At 41.5% G+C, this 19,001-nt stretch overlaps 1 protein-coding gene across 3 annotated transcripts in view; it reads right to left on the reverse strand.

The window, feature by feature from the left end:
* Positions 1–10,951: 10,951 nt before the first annotated feature.
* LOC144955882 (X-ray radiation resistance-associated protein 1-like) overlaps positions 10,952–19,001 on the reverse strand; it is a 56,495-nt gene continuing 48,445 nt past the window's right edge. For all 3 annotated transcript variants that reach the window (XR_013641838.1, XM_078886136.1, XM_078886134.1), the window contains 2 exons: positions 16,099–16,269; positions 10,952–13,126 (listed from right to left, as the gene is read on the reverse strand). Coding sequence is in view for 2 of the 3 variants with exons in the window: in XM_078886136.1 (XP_078742262.1) it covers positions 13,010–13,126; positions 16,099–16,269 (288 nt within the window). In the remaining variant the exon portion in view is untranslated. The remainder of the gene's footprint in view (positions 13,127–16,098; positions 16,270–19,001) is intronic.

The raw sequence follows: 19,001 nt of genomic DNA on the forward strand, positions 1-19,001 counted from the left end.
GTGATCTATCAACTGAGCTATCGGGTCCTCCTTCAGCTGGTAAGGAAGGAGAAACACGTTTCCTTACTAAACCTTCATCATGTGATGACGCCATTGAAATGGAATCGCAATGAAGATTCACACTCTTGTTCTCCATCAACTATTCTGTGCTGCTTTGTGCGCGTGTGGTCTGACACTCGCAGTCCGACCGGAACGTCAAAGGTTTGAGGCTCAGTCGAGTCCTTCGAAAAGGGTTCTTTACTCACATTCTCTATCCATACTCAGGTGTAAAATGAGTACCTGGTATTTTAAAAGCGATGTTTCTATATGAAAAAAATGTAATATCGCCTAACAGGTGTCATTTCATGTATTACAAGTTAAATGTTGCTGTTGACTTGGGACCCCTTGTAAAGGATTTTGATCACGTTTAGCGTGTATTGACCCATCTAATTTCTTTAGTTTTTATCTTTTTTTATAGTTAGGTTTTGCTGTGTTACACGGGAGTTTTCTTTGTTCATTTATCCTTATGGTGTGACACTTGGACTTTTATTGATGTTGAGCGTTTAGTTAAAAAAAGAAACTGACAACATCCGCCAGTCGGACATAACGCACCAACACACAGAACTATCTGTAATCTTGTCAGCCGGACATAACGCACCAAAACACAGAACTATCTGTAATCTTGTCATCCGGACATAACGCACCAAAACACAGAACTATCTGTAATCTTGTCATCCGGACATAACGCACCAAAACACAGAACTATCTGTAATCTTGTCATCCGGACATAACGCACCAAAACACAGAACTATCTGTAATCTTGTCAGCCGGACATAACGCACCAAAACACAGAACTATCTGTAATCTTGTCAGCCGGGACATAACGCACCAAAACACAGAACTATCTGTAATCTTGTCAGCCGGACATAACGCACCAAAACACAGAACTATCTGTAATCTTGTCATCCGGACATAACGCACCAAAACACAGAACTATCTGTAATCTTGTCAGCCGGACATAACGCACCAAAACACAGAACTATCTGTAATCTTGTCAGCCGGACATAACGCACCAAAACACAGAACTATCTGTAATCTTGTCAGCCGGACATAACGCACCAAAACACAGAACTATCTGTAATCTTAAACGTCTATAGTATAATTTGATTGTTGAAATTTAGTAAGAACTACTAATAAAAATGAAATGGCTGGCTAAAAATAAAAATAAAGAGCTTAGTGACGTCAATTTCGTTTCTTCTATACTTATCGCCTGACACTTGGACTTGTATTGTGCACCGCCTAGTGAGTTGTCGTTAGAAGTGTTTAAGGAACAACTTCCACTGGAGCATTTGCCTAGCGCAATATCTACCAAACCTGCGCAACGCCCTTTGCAAGGAAGAAAATAGTCCCGTTTTGCAGCTATGTGGTCTAGTGGTATGACACTCGCTTTCGGATCGGAAGGTCCTGAGTTCAAGCCTAGCTCGGGGCATAGTTGAGCTCTTGGAAAAGGCTCTTTACCCACATTCTCTCACCATACTCAGGTGTAAAATGAGTACATGGCCGTTAACAGCGTTGTCTCTTTCCGAAAAGAATTGCAATATCGCCTAACAGGCGTCTTGTCCCGTCCTACAGGTTAAGTGTTGTTGTTGACTTCAAATTGAAAACACCCCGCTGTCGAGTGAAGGTTGGTGAACGCGCCTTTCAGCATTCTGGTCCAAGGTTGTGGAATTTACTACCACTAGAGATACGTTCTTCGTCTTCACTAGAGGAATTCAAGCGTCGATTGAAGGAATTCTTATTCCGACAGGCTTTTCTTTTGATTATGTGTATAATTAGCGTTGTTCGTGTACTGTGTTAGGGCTTAATGATTAAGTTAATCTATGTTATGCGCCCAGAGCCCTCCTGATGAAGGGATGTTTGGCGCACTATAAATCTATACAATTATTATTATTGTTGGACAGGGATCCCTTGTAAAGCGCTTTGATCATGGTTAGTGGATATTGCGCTATATAAAATCCCAAGCCCAAGTTTACAACACCAGTGAGGAATTGGTTCGATTTAGTGGTTGTCGTTGGGAATTGGTTCGATTTAGTGATTGTCGTTGGGAATGGGTTCGATTGAACGATTGTCGTTAGGAATGGGTTTGATTGAACGATTGTCGTTAGGAATTGGTTCGATTTAGTGGTTGTCGTTGGGAATTGGTTCGATTTAGTGATTGTCGTTGGGAATGGGTTCGATTGAACGATTGTCGTTAGGAATGGGTTTGATTTAGTGGTTGTCGTTAGGAATTGGTTCGATTTAGTGGTTGTCGTTAGGAATGGGTTTGATTTAGTGTCAGGCTATACGATACTCACTCACGTTGGTCAGTGTCAGGCTATACGATACTCACTCACGTTGGTCAGTGTCAGGCTATACGATACTCACTCACGTTGGTCAGTGTCAGGCTATACGATACTCACTCACGTTGGTCAGTGTCAGGCTATACAATACTCACTCACGTTGGTCAGTGTCAGGCTATACGATACTCACGTTGGTCAGTGTCAGGCTATATGATACTCACGTTGGTCAGTGTCAGGCTATACGATACTCACGTTGGTCAGTGTCAGGCTATACGATACACACATTGGTCAGTGTCAGGCTATACGATACTCACTCACGTTGGTCAGTGTCAGGCTATACGATACACACGTTGGTCAGTGTCAGGCTATACGATACTCACTCACGTTGGTCAGTGTCAGGCTATACGATACACACATTGGTCAGTGTCAGGCTATACGATACACACGATGGTCAATGTCAGGCTATATGATACTCACATTGGTCAGTGTCAGGCTATACGATACACACGATGGTCAGTGTCAGGCTATATGATACACACATTGGTCAGTGTCAGGCTATATGATACTCACGTTGGTCAGTGTCAGGCTATACGATACACACGTTGGTCAGTGTCAGGCTATATGATACTCACGTTGGTCAATGTCAGGCTATACGATACTCACGTTGGTCAGTGTCAGGCTATATGATACTCATGTTGGTCAGCGTCAGGCTATACGATACTCACGTTGGTCAGTGTCAGGCTATATGATACTCACGTTGGTCAGTGTCAGGCTATACGATACACACGTTGGTCAGTGTCAGGCTATATGATACTCACGTTGGTCAGTGTCAGGCTATATGATACTCACGTTGGTCAGTGTCAGGCTATACGATACACACGTTGGTCAGTGTCAGGATATATGATACTCACATTGGTCAGTGTCAGGCTATATAATACTCACGTTGGTCAGTGTCAGGCTATACGATACTCACGATGGTCAGTGTCGGGCTATACGATACTCACATTGGTCAGTGTCAGGCTATATGATACACACATTGGTCAGTGTCAGGCTATATGATACACACGATGGTCAATGTCAGGCTATACGATACACACGTTGGTCAGTGTCAGGCTATATGATACACACGATGGTCAGTGTCAGGCTATATGATACACACGATGGTCAGTGTCAGGCTATATGATACACACGATGGTCAGTGTCAGGCTATATGATACACACGATGGTCAGTGTCAGGCTATATGATACACACGATGGTCAGTGTCAGGCTATATGATACACACGATGGTCAATGTCAGGCTATACGATACACACGATGGTCAATGTCAGGCTATATGATACACACATTGGTCAGTGTCAGGCTATACAATACTCACTCACGATGGTCAATGTCAGGCTATATGATACACACATTGGTCAATGTCAGGCTATATGATACACACGTTGGTCAGTGTCAGGCTATATGATACACACATTGGTCAATGTCAGGCTATATGATACACACGATGGTCAATGTCAGGCTATATGATACACACATTGGTCAATGTCAGGCTATATGATACGCACGTTGGTCAGTGTCAGGCTATATGATACACACATTGGTCAATGTCAGGCTATACAATACTCACTCACGATGGTCAATGTCAGGCTATATGATACACACATTGGTCAATGTCAGGCTATATGATACGCACGTTGGTCAGTGTCAGGCTATATGATACTCACATTGGTCAGTGTCAGGCTATACGATACACACGTTGGTCAGTGTCAGGCTATATGATACTCACTCACGATGGTCAATGTCAGGCTATATGATACTCACTCACGATGGTCAGTGTCAGGCTATACGATACACACGTTGGTCAATGTCAGGCTATATGATACTCACGATGGTCAATGTCAGGCTATACGATACTCACTCACGTTGGTCAGTGTCAGGCTATACGATACACACGATGGTCAGTGTCAGCTTACGATACACACGTGGTCGTGTCGGCTATATGATACTCACGTGGTCAATGTCAGGCTATACGTACCACGTTGGTCAGTGTCAGCTATATGATACCACATTGGTCAGTGTCAGGCTATACGATACACACGTTGGTCATGTCAGGCTATATGATACCACGATGTCAGTGTCAGGCTATATGACACACATTGGTCATGTCAGCTATACTCACTCACGTTGGTCAGTGTCAGGCTATACGATACACACGTTGGTCAGTGTCAGGCTATACGATACTCACGATGGTCAGTGTCAGGCTATACGATACTCACGATGGTCAGTGTCAGGCTATATGATACACACGATGGTCAATGTCAGGCTATATGATACTCACGTTGGTCAGTGTCAGGCTATATGATACCACGTTGTCAGTGTCAGGCTATACGATACACACGATGGTCAGTGTCAGGCTATACGATACTCACGATGGTCAGTGTCAGGCTATATGATACACACGATGGTCAATGTCAGGCTATACGATACTCACGTTGGTCAGTGTCAGGCTATACGATACACACATTGGTCAATGTCAGGCTATATGATACTCACTCACATTGGTCAGTGTCAGGCTATACGATACTCACATTGGTCAGTGTCAGGCTATACGATACTCACTCACGTTGGTCAGTGTCAGGCTATACGATACTCACGATGGTCAGTGTCAGGCTATATGATACACACGTTGGTCAGTGTCAGGCTATATGATACACACATTGGTCAGTGTCAGGCTATACGATACACACGATGGTCAGTGTCAGGCTATACGATACACACGATGGTCAGTGTCAGGCTATATGATACTCACGTTGGTCAGTGTCAGGCTATATGATACACACATTGGTCAGTGTCAGGCTATACGATACACACGTTGGTCAGTGTCAGGCTATACGATACTCACGATGGTCAATGTCAGGCTATATGATACTCACATTGGTCAATGTCAGGCTATACGATACACACGATGGTCAGTGTCAGCTATATGATACACACTTGGTCAATGTCAGGCTATATGATACTCACGTTGGTCAGTGTCAGGCTATACGATACACACATTGGTCAGTGTCAGGCTATACAATACTCACTCACGTTAGTCAATGTCAGGCTATACGATACTCACTCACGTTGGTCAGTGTCAGGCTATATGATACTCACATTGGTCAGTGTCAGGCTATACGATACTCACATTGGTCAGTGTCAGGCTATACGATACTCACATTGGTCAGTGTCAGGCTATACGATACACACATTGGTCAATGTCAGGCTATACGATACGCACGTTGGTCAGTGTCAGGCTATATGATACACACGATGGTCAATGTCAGGCTATATGATACTCACATTGGTCAGTGTCAGGCTATATGATACTCACATTGGTCAGTGTCAGGCTATACGATACACACGATGGTCAGTGTCAGGCTATATGATACTCACATTGGTCAGTGTCAGGCTATACGATACACATATTGGTCAATGTCAGGCTATACGATACACACGATGGTCAGTGTCAGGCTATATGATACTCACATTGGTCAGTGTCAGGCTATACGATACACACATTGGTCAGTGTCAGGCTATACGATACTCAGATTGGTCAGTGTCAGGCTATACGATACACACATTGGTCAGTGTCAGGTTATATGATACACACGTTGGTCAGTGTCAGGCTATATGATACACACATTGGTCAGTGTCAGGCTATATGATACACACATTGGTCAGTGTCAGGCTATATGATACACACGATGGTCAATGTCAGGCTATATGATACTCACGATGGTCAATGTCAGGCTATATGATACTCACGTTGGTCAGTGTCAGGCTATATGATACTCACGTTGGTCAGTGTCAGGCTATACGATACACACGATGGTCAATGTCAGGCTATACGATACACACGATGGTCAGTGTCAGGCTATATGATACTCACGTTGGTCAGTGTCAGGCTATATGATACTCACATTGGTCAGTGTCAGGCTATACGATACACACGATGGTCAATGTCAGGCTATACGATACACACGATGGTCAGTGTCAGGCTATATGATACTCACGTTGGTCAGTGTCAGGCTATATGATACTCACATTGGTCAGTGTCAGGCTATATGATACTCACGTTGGTCAGTGTCAGCTATAGATACACACGTGTCAATGTCAGGCTATACGATACTCCTCACGATGGTCAATGTCAGGCTATAGATACACACATGGTCAGTGTCAGGCTTACGATACACACGTTGGTCAATGTCAGGCTATATGATACTCACATTGGTCAGTGTCAGGCTATATGATACTCACTCACGTTGGTCAGTGTCAGGCTATACGATACACACGATGGTCAATGTCAGGCTATACGATACTCACTCACGATGGTCAATGTCAGGCTATACGATACACACGATGGTCAATGTCAGGCTATACGATACTCACTCACGATGGTCAATGTCAGGCTATACGATACACACGTTGGTCAATGTCAGGCTATATGATACTCACGTTGGTCAGTGTCAGGCTATATGATACTCACATTGGTCAGAGTCAGGCTATATGATACACACATTGGTCAGTGTCAGGCTATAGATACACACATTGGTCAATGTCAGGCTATATAATACACACGTTGGTCAGTGTCAGGCTATATGATACACACATGGTCAGTGTCAGGCTATATGATACCCATTGGTCAGTCAGGCTATAGATACACACATTGGTCAGTGTCAGGCTATATGATACTCACGTTGGTCAGTGTCAGGCTATACGATACTCACATTGGTCAGTGTCAGGCTATATGATACTCACATTGGTCAGTGTCAGGCTATATGATACTCACATTGGTCAGTGTCAGGCTATACGATACTCACATTGGTCAGTGTCAGGCTATATGATACACACATTGGTCAGTGTCAGGCTATATGATACTCACATTGGTCAGTGTCAGGCTATATGATACACACATTGGTCAGTGTCAGGCTATATGATACTCACATTGGTCAGTGTCAGGCTATACGATACACACGATGGTCAATGTCAGGCTATATGATACTCACGTTGGTCAATGTCAGGCTATAAGATACACACATTGGTCAATGTCAGGCTATATGATACTCACATTGGTCAGTGTCAGGCTATACGATACACACATTGGTCAGTGTCAGGCTATATGATACACACATTGGTCAGTGTCAGGCTATATGATACTCACGTTGGTCAGTGTCAGGCTATATGAAACTCACGTTGGTCAATGTCAGGCTATACAATACTCACTCACGATGGTCAATGTCAGGCTATACGATACACACATTGGTCAATGTCAGGCTATACGATACACACATTGGTCAGTGTCAGGCTATATGATACACACATTGGTCAGTGTCAGGCTATATGATACTCACATTGGTCAGTGTCAGGCTATACGATACTCACATTGGTCAGTGTCAGGCTATATGATACACACATTGGTCAGTGTCAGGCTATATGAAACTCACGTTGGTCAATGTCAGGCTATATGATACACACATTGGTCAATGTCAGGCTATATGATACTCACTCACGATGGTCAATGTCAGGCTATATGATACACACATTGGTCAATGTCAGGCTATACGATACTCACTCACGATGGTCAATGTCAGGCTATATGATACACACATTGGTCAATGTCAGGCTATACGATACTCACTCACGTTGGTCAGTGTCAGGCTATATGAAACTCACGTTGGTCAATGTCAGGCTATATGATACACACGATGGTCAATGTCAGGCTATACGATACTACCATCGTTGATAGTGTCCATGGCTATGTACAGCATACTACCACGTTGGTCAGTGTCAGGCTATACGATACACCACGTTGGTCAGTGTCAGGCTATACGATACTCACGATGGTCAGTGTCAGGCTATATGATACTCATGTTGGTCAGTGTCAGGCTATACGATACTCAGATTGGTCAGTGTCAGGCTATACAATACACACATTGGTCAGTGTCCATGAATCTGGTACGTTCAGCTTACATACTCACGTTGGTCAGTGTCAGGCTATACGATACACACGTTGGTCAGTGTCAGGCTATACGATAACTGGTCATGTCAGGCATGAACTCACGTTGGTCAGTGTCAGGCTATTACTCAGTTGGCATGTCAGCTAACGATACCATGGTCAGTGTCAGGCTATACGATACACTCACGATTGTCAGTGTCAGGCTATAGATACTCACATGATGGTCAGTGTCAGGCTATACGATACACACATGGTCAGTGTCAGCTATATGATACATCACTTGGTCAGTGTCAGGCTATATACTCACGTTGTCAGTGTCAGGCTATACGATACACACGTGGTCAGTGTCAGGCTATATGATACCACGTTGGTCAATGTCAGGCTATACGATACCACGTTGGTCAGTGTCAGGCTATACTGATACTCACGTTGGTCATGTCAGGCTATACGATACTCACGTTGGTCAGTGTCAGGCTATATGATACTCACGTTGGTCAGTGTCAGGCATATACTACTTGGTAGTCAGCTTACGATACTCAGTGGTCAGTGTCAGGCTATAGATACTCACGTTGGTCAGTGTCAGGCTATAGATACTCACGTTGGTCAGTGTCAGGCTATACGATACACACGTTGGTCAGTGTCAGGTATATGATACTCACGTTGGTCAGTGTCAGGCTATACTCACTCACGTTGGTCAGTGTCAGGCTATACGATACTACTCACGTTGGTCAGTGTCAGGCTATACGAATACTCACGTTGGTCAGTGTCAGGCTATATGATACACACTTGGTCAGTGTCAGGCTATACATACTACACACGTGGTCAGTGTCAGGCTATACGATACACACGTTGGTCAGTGTCAGCTATATGATACCACGATGGTCATGTCAGGCTATAGATACACACGATGGTCAGTGGTTCAGGTCTTATATAGATACACACGATGGTCAGTGTCAGGCTATATGATACCACATGGTCAGTGTCAGGCTATATGATACAGTGTCAGTGTCAGGCTAACATACACAGATGGTCAGTGTCAGGCTATATGATACACACATTGGTCAGTGTCAGGCTATAGATACTCACATTGGTCATGTCAGGCTATACGATACTCACGTTGGTCAGTGTCAGGCTATACGATACTCATCACGTGGTCAATGTCAGGCTATAGATACCACACATTGGTCATGTCAGGCTATATGATACACACATTGGTCAGTGTCAGGCTATATGATACACACTTGGTCAGTGTCAGGCTATACGATACACACGATGGTCATGTCAGGCTATATGATACACACATTGGTCAGTGTCAGGCTATATGATACCACGTTGGTCAGTGTCAGGCTATGATACTCACGTTGGTCAGTGTCAGGCTATACGATACTACACTGTCAGTTCAGGCTATATGAACTGGTCAGTGTCAGGCTATACGATACTCACGTTGGTCAGTGTCAGGCTATAGGATACTCACATTGGTCAGTGTCAGGCTATATGATACTCACATTGGTCAGTGTCAGGCTATACGATACTCACGTTGGTCAGTGTCAGGCTATACGATACTCATTCACGTTGGTCAGTGTCAGGCTATACGATACTCAGATTGGTCAGTGTCAGGCTATATGATACACACATTGGTCAGTGTCAGGCTATATGATACACACGTTGGTCAGTGTCAGGCTATACGATACTTACGTTGGTCAGTGTCAGGCTATATGATACACACATTGGTCAGTGTCAGGCTATATGATACACACATTGGTCAGTGTCAGGCTATACGATACTCACGTTGGTCAGTGTCAGGCTATATGATACACACATTGGTCAGTGTCAGGCTATATGATACACACATTGGTCAGTGTCAGGCTATATGATACTCACGTTGGTCAGTGTCAGGCTATATGATACACACATTGGTCAGTGTCAGGCTATATGATACACACATTGGTCAGTGTCAGGCTATACGATACTCACGTTGGTCAGTGTCAGGCTATATGATACACACATTGGTCAGTGTCAGGCTATATGATACACACATTGGTCAGTGTCAGGCTATATGATACTCACGTTGGTCAGTGTCAGGCTATACGATACTCACGTTGGTCAGTGTCAGGCTATATGATACTCATGTTGGTCAGTGTCAGGCTATACGATACTCACTCACGTTGATCAGTGTCAGGCTATGAATGAGTTTACCAAGTCTACGGTGACACACTACTACTACTACTACTACTACTACTACTACTACTACTACTACTACTACTACTACTACTTCTACTACTACTACTACTACTACTACTACTACTACTACTACTACTACTACTACTACTACTATCTACTAATACTAATAATATAATATAATAATAATAATAATAATAATAATAATAATAATAATAATAATAATAATAATAATAATAATAATAAATAATAATAAAATAATAATAATAATAAATAATAATAATAATAATAATATAATAATAATAATAATAAATAATAATAATAATAATAATAATAATAATAATAATAATAATAATAATAATAATAATAATAATAATGTACAGATCGCATTCCTCTAGTTGTTTCCATAAAAACAAAAAATAGAGAAATATTTTAAAAAGAAACAATAGCCAAAGATGTTGTGAAATATTTTTATGTATTATAACATAATAAAATATTTACATCACATAGAAATAAACCACAATGATATGTACTCCGACTCAGCCTTAGTTATAATTACCACATGACACAATATGTACTCGACTCAGCTATTATTAGATTCATAATGATCAATCAAATATTGTACTCCGACTCAGCCCTAGTCTATTTATAGATTGTATTAATATAATCATCACATGACACAATATTGTACTCCGACTCAGCCCTAGTCTATTTATAGAATAATGGATGATGTCTTGTCTTGTCGTTAAATCACAACACCGTCCATCTAAGATAATCGCCACTAATTGAATCACTTGTTTCTATTGTCTATCCATGCTATGCATTTGGCCAAAAAGAACCCAACTTATAACATCCACCAGCCAGACAAAACGTACCGACACACAAAACGATGTGGAAATTAAACGTTTATAGTCTGACTGATAGAATTTAGTGAGAATTTACTCATAAAAATGGCTGGCTAAAAACAATAACAAAGAGCTAAGTGACGTCTATTTCGTTCTATCTATACAGTTCAGGCCACGAATTGGAAAGTGAATTGGAATCCAAACCAGGCAGTTGGGAAAACAAATTCAAATATTCCAGTCATCTTGTTTTTTGTTTTTAAAGGTTTTACAGCGCTTGCAACACATTTAGGTCATATCAGCGCCAGTAAAAAGGAAGAAAATGGGATAGTATAAAAGTTATAGAATTACCCAGCACACAAGAAAAAGTCAGACATAGGGAAATTAGGAAGAAATAGGGATCAGATGTAGATTCCAAAAGCATACCATCAATGTACTTAGTTTGAGATCACCTATAAGTCTCATCCGGACACAAGCACAAAATCCAATGAAGAGGAATACACTCAAATGCTTACGCTATACATTAAAAATAACAAATATAATAATACATAAAAGAGAGATGATTTACAAGGAAAAAAATATCATCTCCCAAAACAATAACTATGCATTCGACTGTTTCCCTCCAAGTCAGGGCTCCAGCCAGGGCCAGGACAAAACCAAGTAACCTCATTCCAAGTCAAAGACAGAAAGCATGTTGGAAAACAGACATAAGGGGATAGAAGACAGAATTTGAGTAAGTCCCAGGTTTGAGAGTTTTGACAAGGTGAAGGTCAATAAAATTGCTCGATAATTGAAGGATGAGTTTTCTGGCCAAAATATGAAAATAAATATAGTGTGGCTCAGCGGCAAGGTCTTTGCTCCAAACCCGAAATGTACAGTGTTCAAATACCAGCTGCACTGTGTGGCACTTCCCACTGGTTCACCTTGCAGCGCTGCACTGTGTGGCACTTCCCACTGGTTCACCTTGCAGCGCTGCACTGTGTGGCTTTGAGCAAGTCACTTCCCACTGGTTCACCTTGCAGCGCTGCACTGTGTGGCTTTGAGCAAGTCACTTCACACTGGTTCACCTTGCAACGCTGCACTGTCAGACATCTGAGATTTACAAAGAAAATTCTATGTGTATTTATTTTATTTATCGGAGACCATCAGTAGTATCAAACGTGTGAGTAATATTTACATGTAAAAGATTTACTAGAGTGTATGAGAAAGGTATCCCATGAACTAGGTGCTCAACAAAGTCCATACAAGAATTAAAAAGATTTAGAAATAGAATATGATTTACAGTAAAAACAACCCCATACATTGGGGATTATATAGAACAAGATATCACATGGATTGTGTATTTGGACATGAAATTACAGTTATTCTCTCTCTCTCTCCCCCTCTCTTTCTCTCTCTATCTATCTATCTATCTATGTCAATCAAGGTGTGTGTGTGTGTGTGTGTGTGTCTGTCTGTTAGCATTTCTATCCACCTATCTAGCTATATATCTATTTTCATTCTCTCCAATGCTATCCTTATCTCTCCCCCCCCCCCCAACCCCCATACACACACAAATACACACACGGATATAAAAGATTTATTTCCAACATTCCAGGGATGCATGAATTGTGGTTGAATCCTGTGCCAGTCGGGCCACAAGGAAACCAGGCATAACCAGTGATGGATGACGTCACTTGGTCCTGGCATTCGGCACCGGCAGTAAATTCAGGGCATTCTGGGTGACTTCTTTGGCAGCCCTGACATCTCTCATGGAATGAACGCGGACAGCGTTATAGCGACTTTGAATCTGTCAGGGAGTGTCATATCAGTTGGGATGGGGGGAGGGGGGGGGGAAAGAGAAAATCAATTTATTAAATGATGGGAATTCGAATCAACTTCTTTAAAATCAAATTTTTCTCCATTACGTCGGTTTATCTTTAAAAGCAAGTCTGAACGATAAGACATTATAAATTGATGTCAACAAACAATAATTTGTTTCATCCATATTAGACGAGGATTTCTGCCAGAGATAATAATGTTTGTTATGATTGTGATTTTTTTTTGGTGATAAATGTTGGGGACAAGAGAACACTTTGGATTTTGTATTCAGAGTTTTTCTAAATCTTTGAACTTTGTGCCTACGAGGACAATGCAGAATACACTCAAGTCTCCAATCCTTCAACTCCTCAAGACATGCAAAAAGGTTTGAGGAAACCGTAGGTCGGGGAAATTGTGCCTTTCCATTACAACTTGGTCTTTGCTTTGTGCCCCAAAGATACCTAGTTCAAATATCCACAGTGTTATACTTTGGCCTTCAGCAAGCCGCCTCTCCCTAGCTCAATTTTTTCCTCTGCGCTGCGGCTGAAACCTGATTTATTCCAGTCTTCTCTTGGAATCGATCCAGAGACAACTTTCTGCTTGAGGATGAATAAAGAGAACTTTATTATTTATTTACTTTATTGCTATGTTACACAGGGCTGGTTGTGTGTGTGTGTGTGTGTGTGTGTGTGTGTGTGTGTGTGTGTGTATGAGGGTGGGGGGGGGGGGGTGGGGGTTTGCTCTATCACAACATTTATTGACCATCTTAACCAACCATTAGCAAATGATGGAAATTAGAACAAATGGCGAGGTGATTGGAGTAAGCAGAGAGGTGTCAGTTATGCGAAATGGCATCGGAGTGTGTGAGTGGCTGTGTGTGTCTGCATGCGTATCATACTGCAGATATACACCAGCAGTGTAGACAGATACTTACAATACAGTGCAGCTATGTGGTCTAGTGATATGAAACTCGCTTTCGGATCGGAAGGTCCTGGGTTCGAGCCTCGCTTGGCGCATAGTTGAGTCCTTCAAGAAGGCTCTTTACTCATATTCTCTCACCATACTCAGGTGTAAAATGAGTACCTGGCCGTTAACAGCATTGTCTCTGTCAAAAAAAAAAAATTGCAACATCGCTAAATGTTAAATGTTGCTGTTGGCCAGGGACCCATTGTAAAGCGCTTTGAGCACATTAAGTGCGTATTGCTCAATTTTATTATTATTTTTTTTGTACAATGCACACATACGTAACTGTCAATGTCACAGTAAATCATCAGAGGTCGAAATCACTGGGGGACGAAAAATACGTTTAATTAATTCAATGTTTCCCGTGTTTGTTGAGGAAGGAATGGAATGACAGCAAGGAATGGAATGACAGCAAGGAATGAAATGACAGCAAGGAAAGGAATGACAGCAAGGAAAGGAATGACAGCAAGGAATGGAATGACAGCAAGGAATGGAATGACAGCAAGGAATGAAATGACAGCAAGGAATGAAATGACAGCAAGGAATGGAATGACAGCAAGGAATGGAATGACAGCAAGGAATGGAATGACAGCAAGGAATGAAATGACAGCAAGGAATGGAATGACAGCAAGGAATGAAATGACAGCAAGGAATGGAATGACAGCAAGGAATGGAATGACAGCAAGGAATGGAATGACAGCAAGGAATGATAAGGAAAACATTCGGGACATTCGAATGAGACTGAGGAAACCGTGAGTTCGAGGTGTGTTCAGGGCAAGCATGTGTTTGAGAAAACCATACTCAAGAGTAATTGATAATGACAGTATAAATGACAACAACAGTGCATTTATTGTCGAGAACAAAAATTGGAATGAGAAAGAGAGAAAGGAAAGAGGGGGAAGTGGTGGACAGATGACATAAACAAAATGACTGAAATGGGATTGAAAGAATATAATGAGGATATAAGGGACCTCAAAGAATGGAAAGCCAAGACATCTAAGATCAGGAATATGAGGTAGCTTGCCTAAGTATGGGTCACACTGCGATCTTGTCAGGAATGAGCTTGAAAGAATGTAATGAGGATGTAAGGAACCTCAAAGAATGGAAAGCCAAAACATCTAACATCAGGCATAGGGGGATAACTTATGTAAGTTTGGGTCTCACTGGTCTCTTGGCAGAAAATGGTCACAGATTTGGTGTGAGGTTAAGGTACAATGGCGAGTTGTGAAACGTGGATGCTTGACAAACACTGTACTAGGAAGTTAGAGTCTTTGAGATGTGGATGTATAGAAGAATGTTGAGGCTATCATGGATAGACAAGTATACGAATGAGGAAGTGTTGGCAATGTGAGAAAGGGAAGAATATTGATAGATACCGTCAGAGAGAGACAGTTAACGTTTCTGGGACATGTGTGGAGAAGAGACATGTGGGATGATTGAAGGAAAGACAGCTAGAGGAAGACAAAGAATGACTTATTTAAATAACCTAAGAATGGCCAAAAAAGATTTAAAAAGCAACACAGATTTAATGCGCACCACAGAGGATCGTGATTCGTGGAGACAACTGACCAGCAACATGCTCAAGAGTACAAGCCACAATGGATGATGATGGATGGACGTGGATCGTGATTCGTGGAGACAGCTGACCGGAAACGTGCTCAAGAGTACAAGCCACAATGGATGGATGGATGGACGTGGATCGTGATTCGTGGAGACAGCTGACCGGCAACGTGCTCAAGAGTACAAGCCACGATGGATGGATGGATGGATGGACATGGATCGTGATTCGTGGAGACAACTGACCAGCAACATGCTCAAGAGTACAAGCCACGATGGATGATGATGGATGGATGGACATGGATCGTGATTCGTGGAGACAGCTGACCGGCAACGTACTCAAGAGTACAAGCCACGATGGATGATGATGACGGTACAATGAAATTATCCCTGAAATGAGGATGGTGGGGGATAACTCTTGATAAACCAAAAAATTCTCACCTGTCCCAGGAGATGTTCAGCATCTGGAAACTGATGACCCATCTTTCGTTTGTCCTTGAGAACACTGGTCAATTTCTCTTCCTGAATAACTGACCGATTCTTGAGCCCATCCAAAACATTGTCCACTTTCTCCTGGTAACTCTGGTGAGGTTTGGGTGGGGGCACCGGCGCCTGCAATGGGGTGGAGGAGGGGGTTCACCAACAATAGAGAGAATGCATTTAATTCTCATTTCAGTAACCTAATTGTTACCAAAAAAAGCAATAACTATCAGATAATACAAATAAAACATTCTGTAACAACAGCTTGTTACCCTTTGGATAGGACGCTTGTCTAATGCAAAATATTTTCCTCAAGACTAAACAAACCAAAATGTTAATCTTTACAACTATAAATTACAATTTAAAATAAACTTGAGGATTTCTATAGCCTAATATCCACTAAAAATGCTCAAAGCGCTTTACAAGGAGTCCTTAACCAACAGCAACAGTTGACATGTAGGACGAAATGTGATGTCTGTTAGGAGACTTTTTTCCAGTCAGGGACAACATTGTTAATAGTCAGATGCTCATTTACACCCGAATTTAGAATTCAGTGCTTGGAATTTCATTTTCATGAAATTGAAACAGCCGCACAATGATATCAATTGGAACAGCCCCGCAATATAACCAATTGGAACAGCCCCACAATGATATCAATTGGAACAGCCCCGCAATATAACCAATTGGAACAGCCCCACAATGATATCAATTGGAACAGCCCCACAATATAACCAATTGGAACAGCCCCACAATGATATCAATTGGAACAGCCCCGCAATATAACCAATTGGAACAGCCCCACAATGATATCAATTGGAACAGCCCCGCAATATAACCAATTGGAACAGCCCCACAATGATATCAATTGGAACAGCCCCACAATGATATCAATTGGAACAGCCCCACAATATAACCAATTGGAACAGCCCCACAATATAACCAATTGGAACAGCCCCACAATATAACCAATTGGAACAGCCCCACAATGATATCAATTGGAACAGCCCCGCAATATAACCAATTGGAACAGCCCCACAATGATATCAATTGGAACAGCCCCACAATATAACCAATTGGAACAGCCCCACAATGATATCAATTGGAACAGCCCCGCAATATAACCAATTGGAACAGCCCCACAATGATATCAATTGGAACAGCCCCGCAATATAACCAATTGGAACAGCCCCACAATGATATCAATTGGAACAGCCCCACAATGATATCAATTGGAACAGCCCCACAATATAACCAATTGGAACAGCCCCACAATATAACCAATCGGAGCAGCCCCACAATATAACCAATTGGAACAGCCCCACAATATAACCAATCGGAGCAGCCCCACAATATAACCAAGCTCTTGTATCAGTCTATCAGCCAGTTTTGCGGCTTGTATGGCTGAACCATAACAATGGATGGACCATAACAATGGTTGGACTATAACAATGGTTGGACTATAACAATGGTTTAGACCTGCATGCGAGTCCTGACCAAATTGTCTGAACTTTTTCACACATATCGCATTACCGGATCTTTTATTTTGTAACTCAGTACTTAGTCATATACATTTTCTTTTGGATTGTCCTACCGAATATATTTATTTTAAAATGTTAAAAAGTACCAAACATTTATAGGGACAATGGACAGCATGGAGGTAGAGTGGTAGTTTGATATTTTTTCAAAAATAAAAATTAATAATTATTTTTTACATAGACAGATAGGCCTTTAAAAACCATTTAATAAGATACCTTACTTTTGGATCTAGGATAAACGGTTCCAAAGTTATGATGATTTTACTACTCTAAATTTACTCTTACAAAAAGCTCAAAATTGATTGAGAATTCCCCCACTGGGAAGCCTCTCGATACGGTGACTACTGATTAAAACGGGATCTTAGCATAGAGAAAAGAGGGTTGGTCACTTGTGGTCAACATTAAACATACTGCACTGCCTTCAATCTTTATGAAATTTGATATAGACACAGACAAATGATTTATCTAGATGCCTTCTCTTTTATTTTTTTGCTATCTCAATTTTGAAAAAGATTTCAAAAGTTTTAAAATGATGTTATTTTTATCAAATTATAATTTTTGATACAATATGTCAACATTTGATTTCTATCACTATCACATCAAAAGAAATCTTGATCTCTGCCCTTTAAATGATACCAGAGCCGTTCATATACTGTGAAAAATAATGCAACAGTGATTATAATTATATGAAATTGTGTTATACAAATTTTAACCCAAAGTTGCGCTTCACTTGTCCAATGGCTAATCGGCACCTGTCTACCTACAGACTGGGCTAGGGCTAGGATTGAGTGAGTTAAGAAATCTTGTGAAGCTTGGAGAGAGGACGAGTCTCTGTCTCAGCAGTGAAAACAGCCGTCAACGACTGAGGTGTTTTTCTTTTTTCTCTCTTGTGTTACTCACTTTGACTTTGACTGTCTGTGAGAATGCCTCTTTATGAATGATTTTCCTTTGCCACCGTAATCGGACCCCCACAGTAGTTTTTAACCTGGAATAATTGATCTTATCTCTAACTCTAAAGAGCAATAACCATCCCAATCATTAGACTTTAATCCACTGGCAAAAAAAAAAAAAAAAAAAAAAAATGCAGCACCCGGCTGGGCTGGCTTTCTCACGTACTCCGAAAGAAAATCATCGCCAATTCCATTTGAATAGATTTCGAACACCATTCTCAACTGACTTCAGATCCGACGAACGGTCAAAGAATTGTTCAGGCATGATAATAAAAAATAATGTAAAAGAGTAATAGATCAAAATATACAACGACAAATCCCGAAAGTTTATTGATAGAGCGAATAAAATTGAAATGTAGCAACGTTCAATTGAACAAAC

This window comes from Berghia stephanieae, chromosome 10 (genome assembly GCF_034508935.2).
Source record: "Berghia stephanieae isolate SIO BIC M18660-M18661 chromosome 10, UCSD_Bste_1.3, whole genome shotgun sequence".
NCBI lineage: Eukaryota > Metazoa > Mollusca > Gastropoda > Nudibranchia > Aeolidiidae > Berghia > Berghia stephanieae.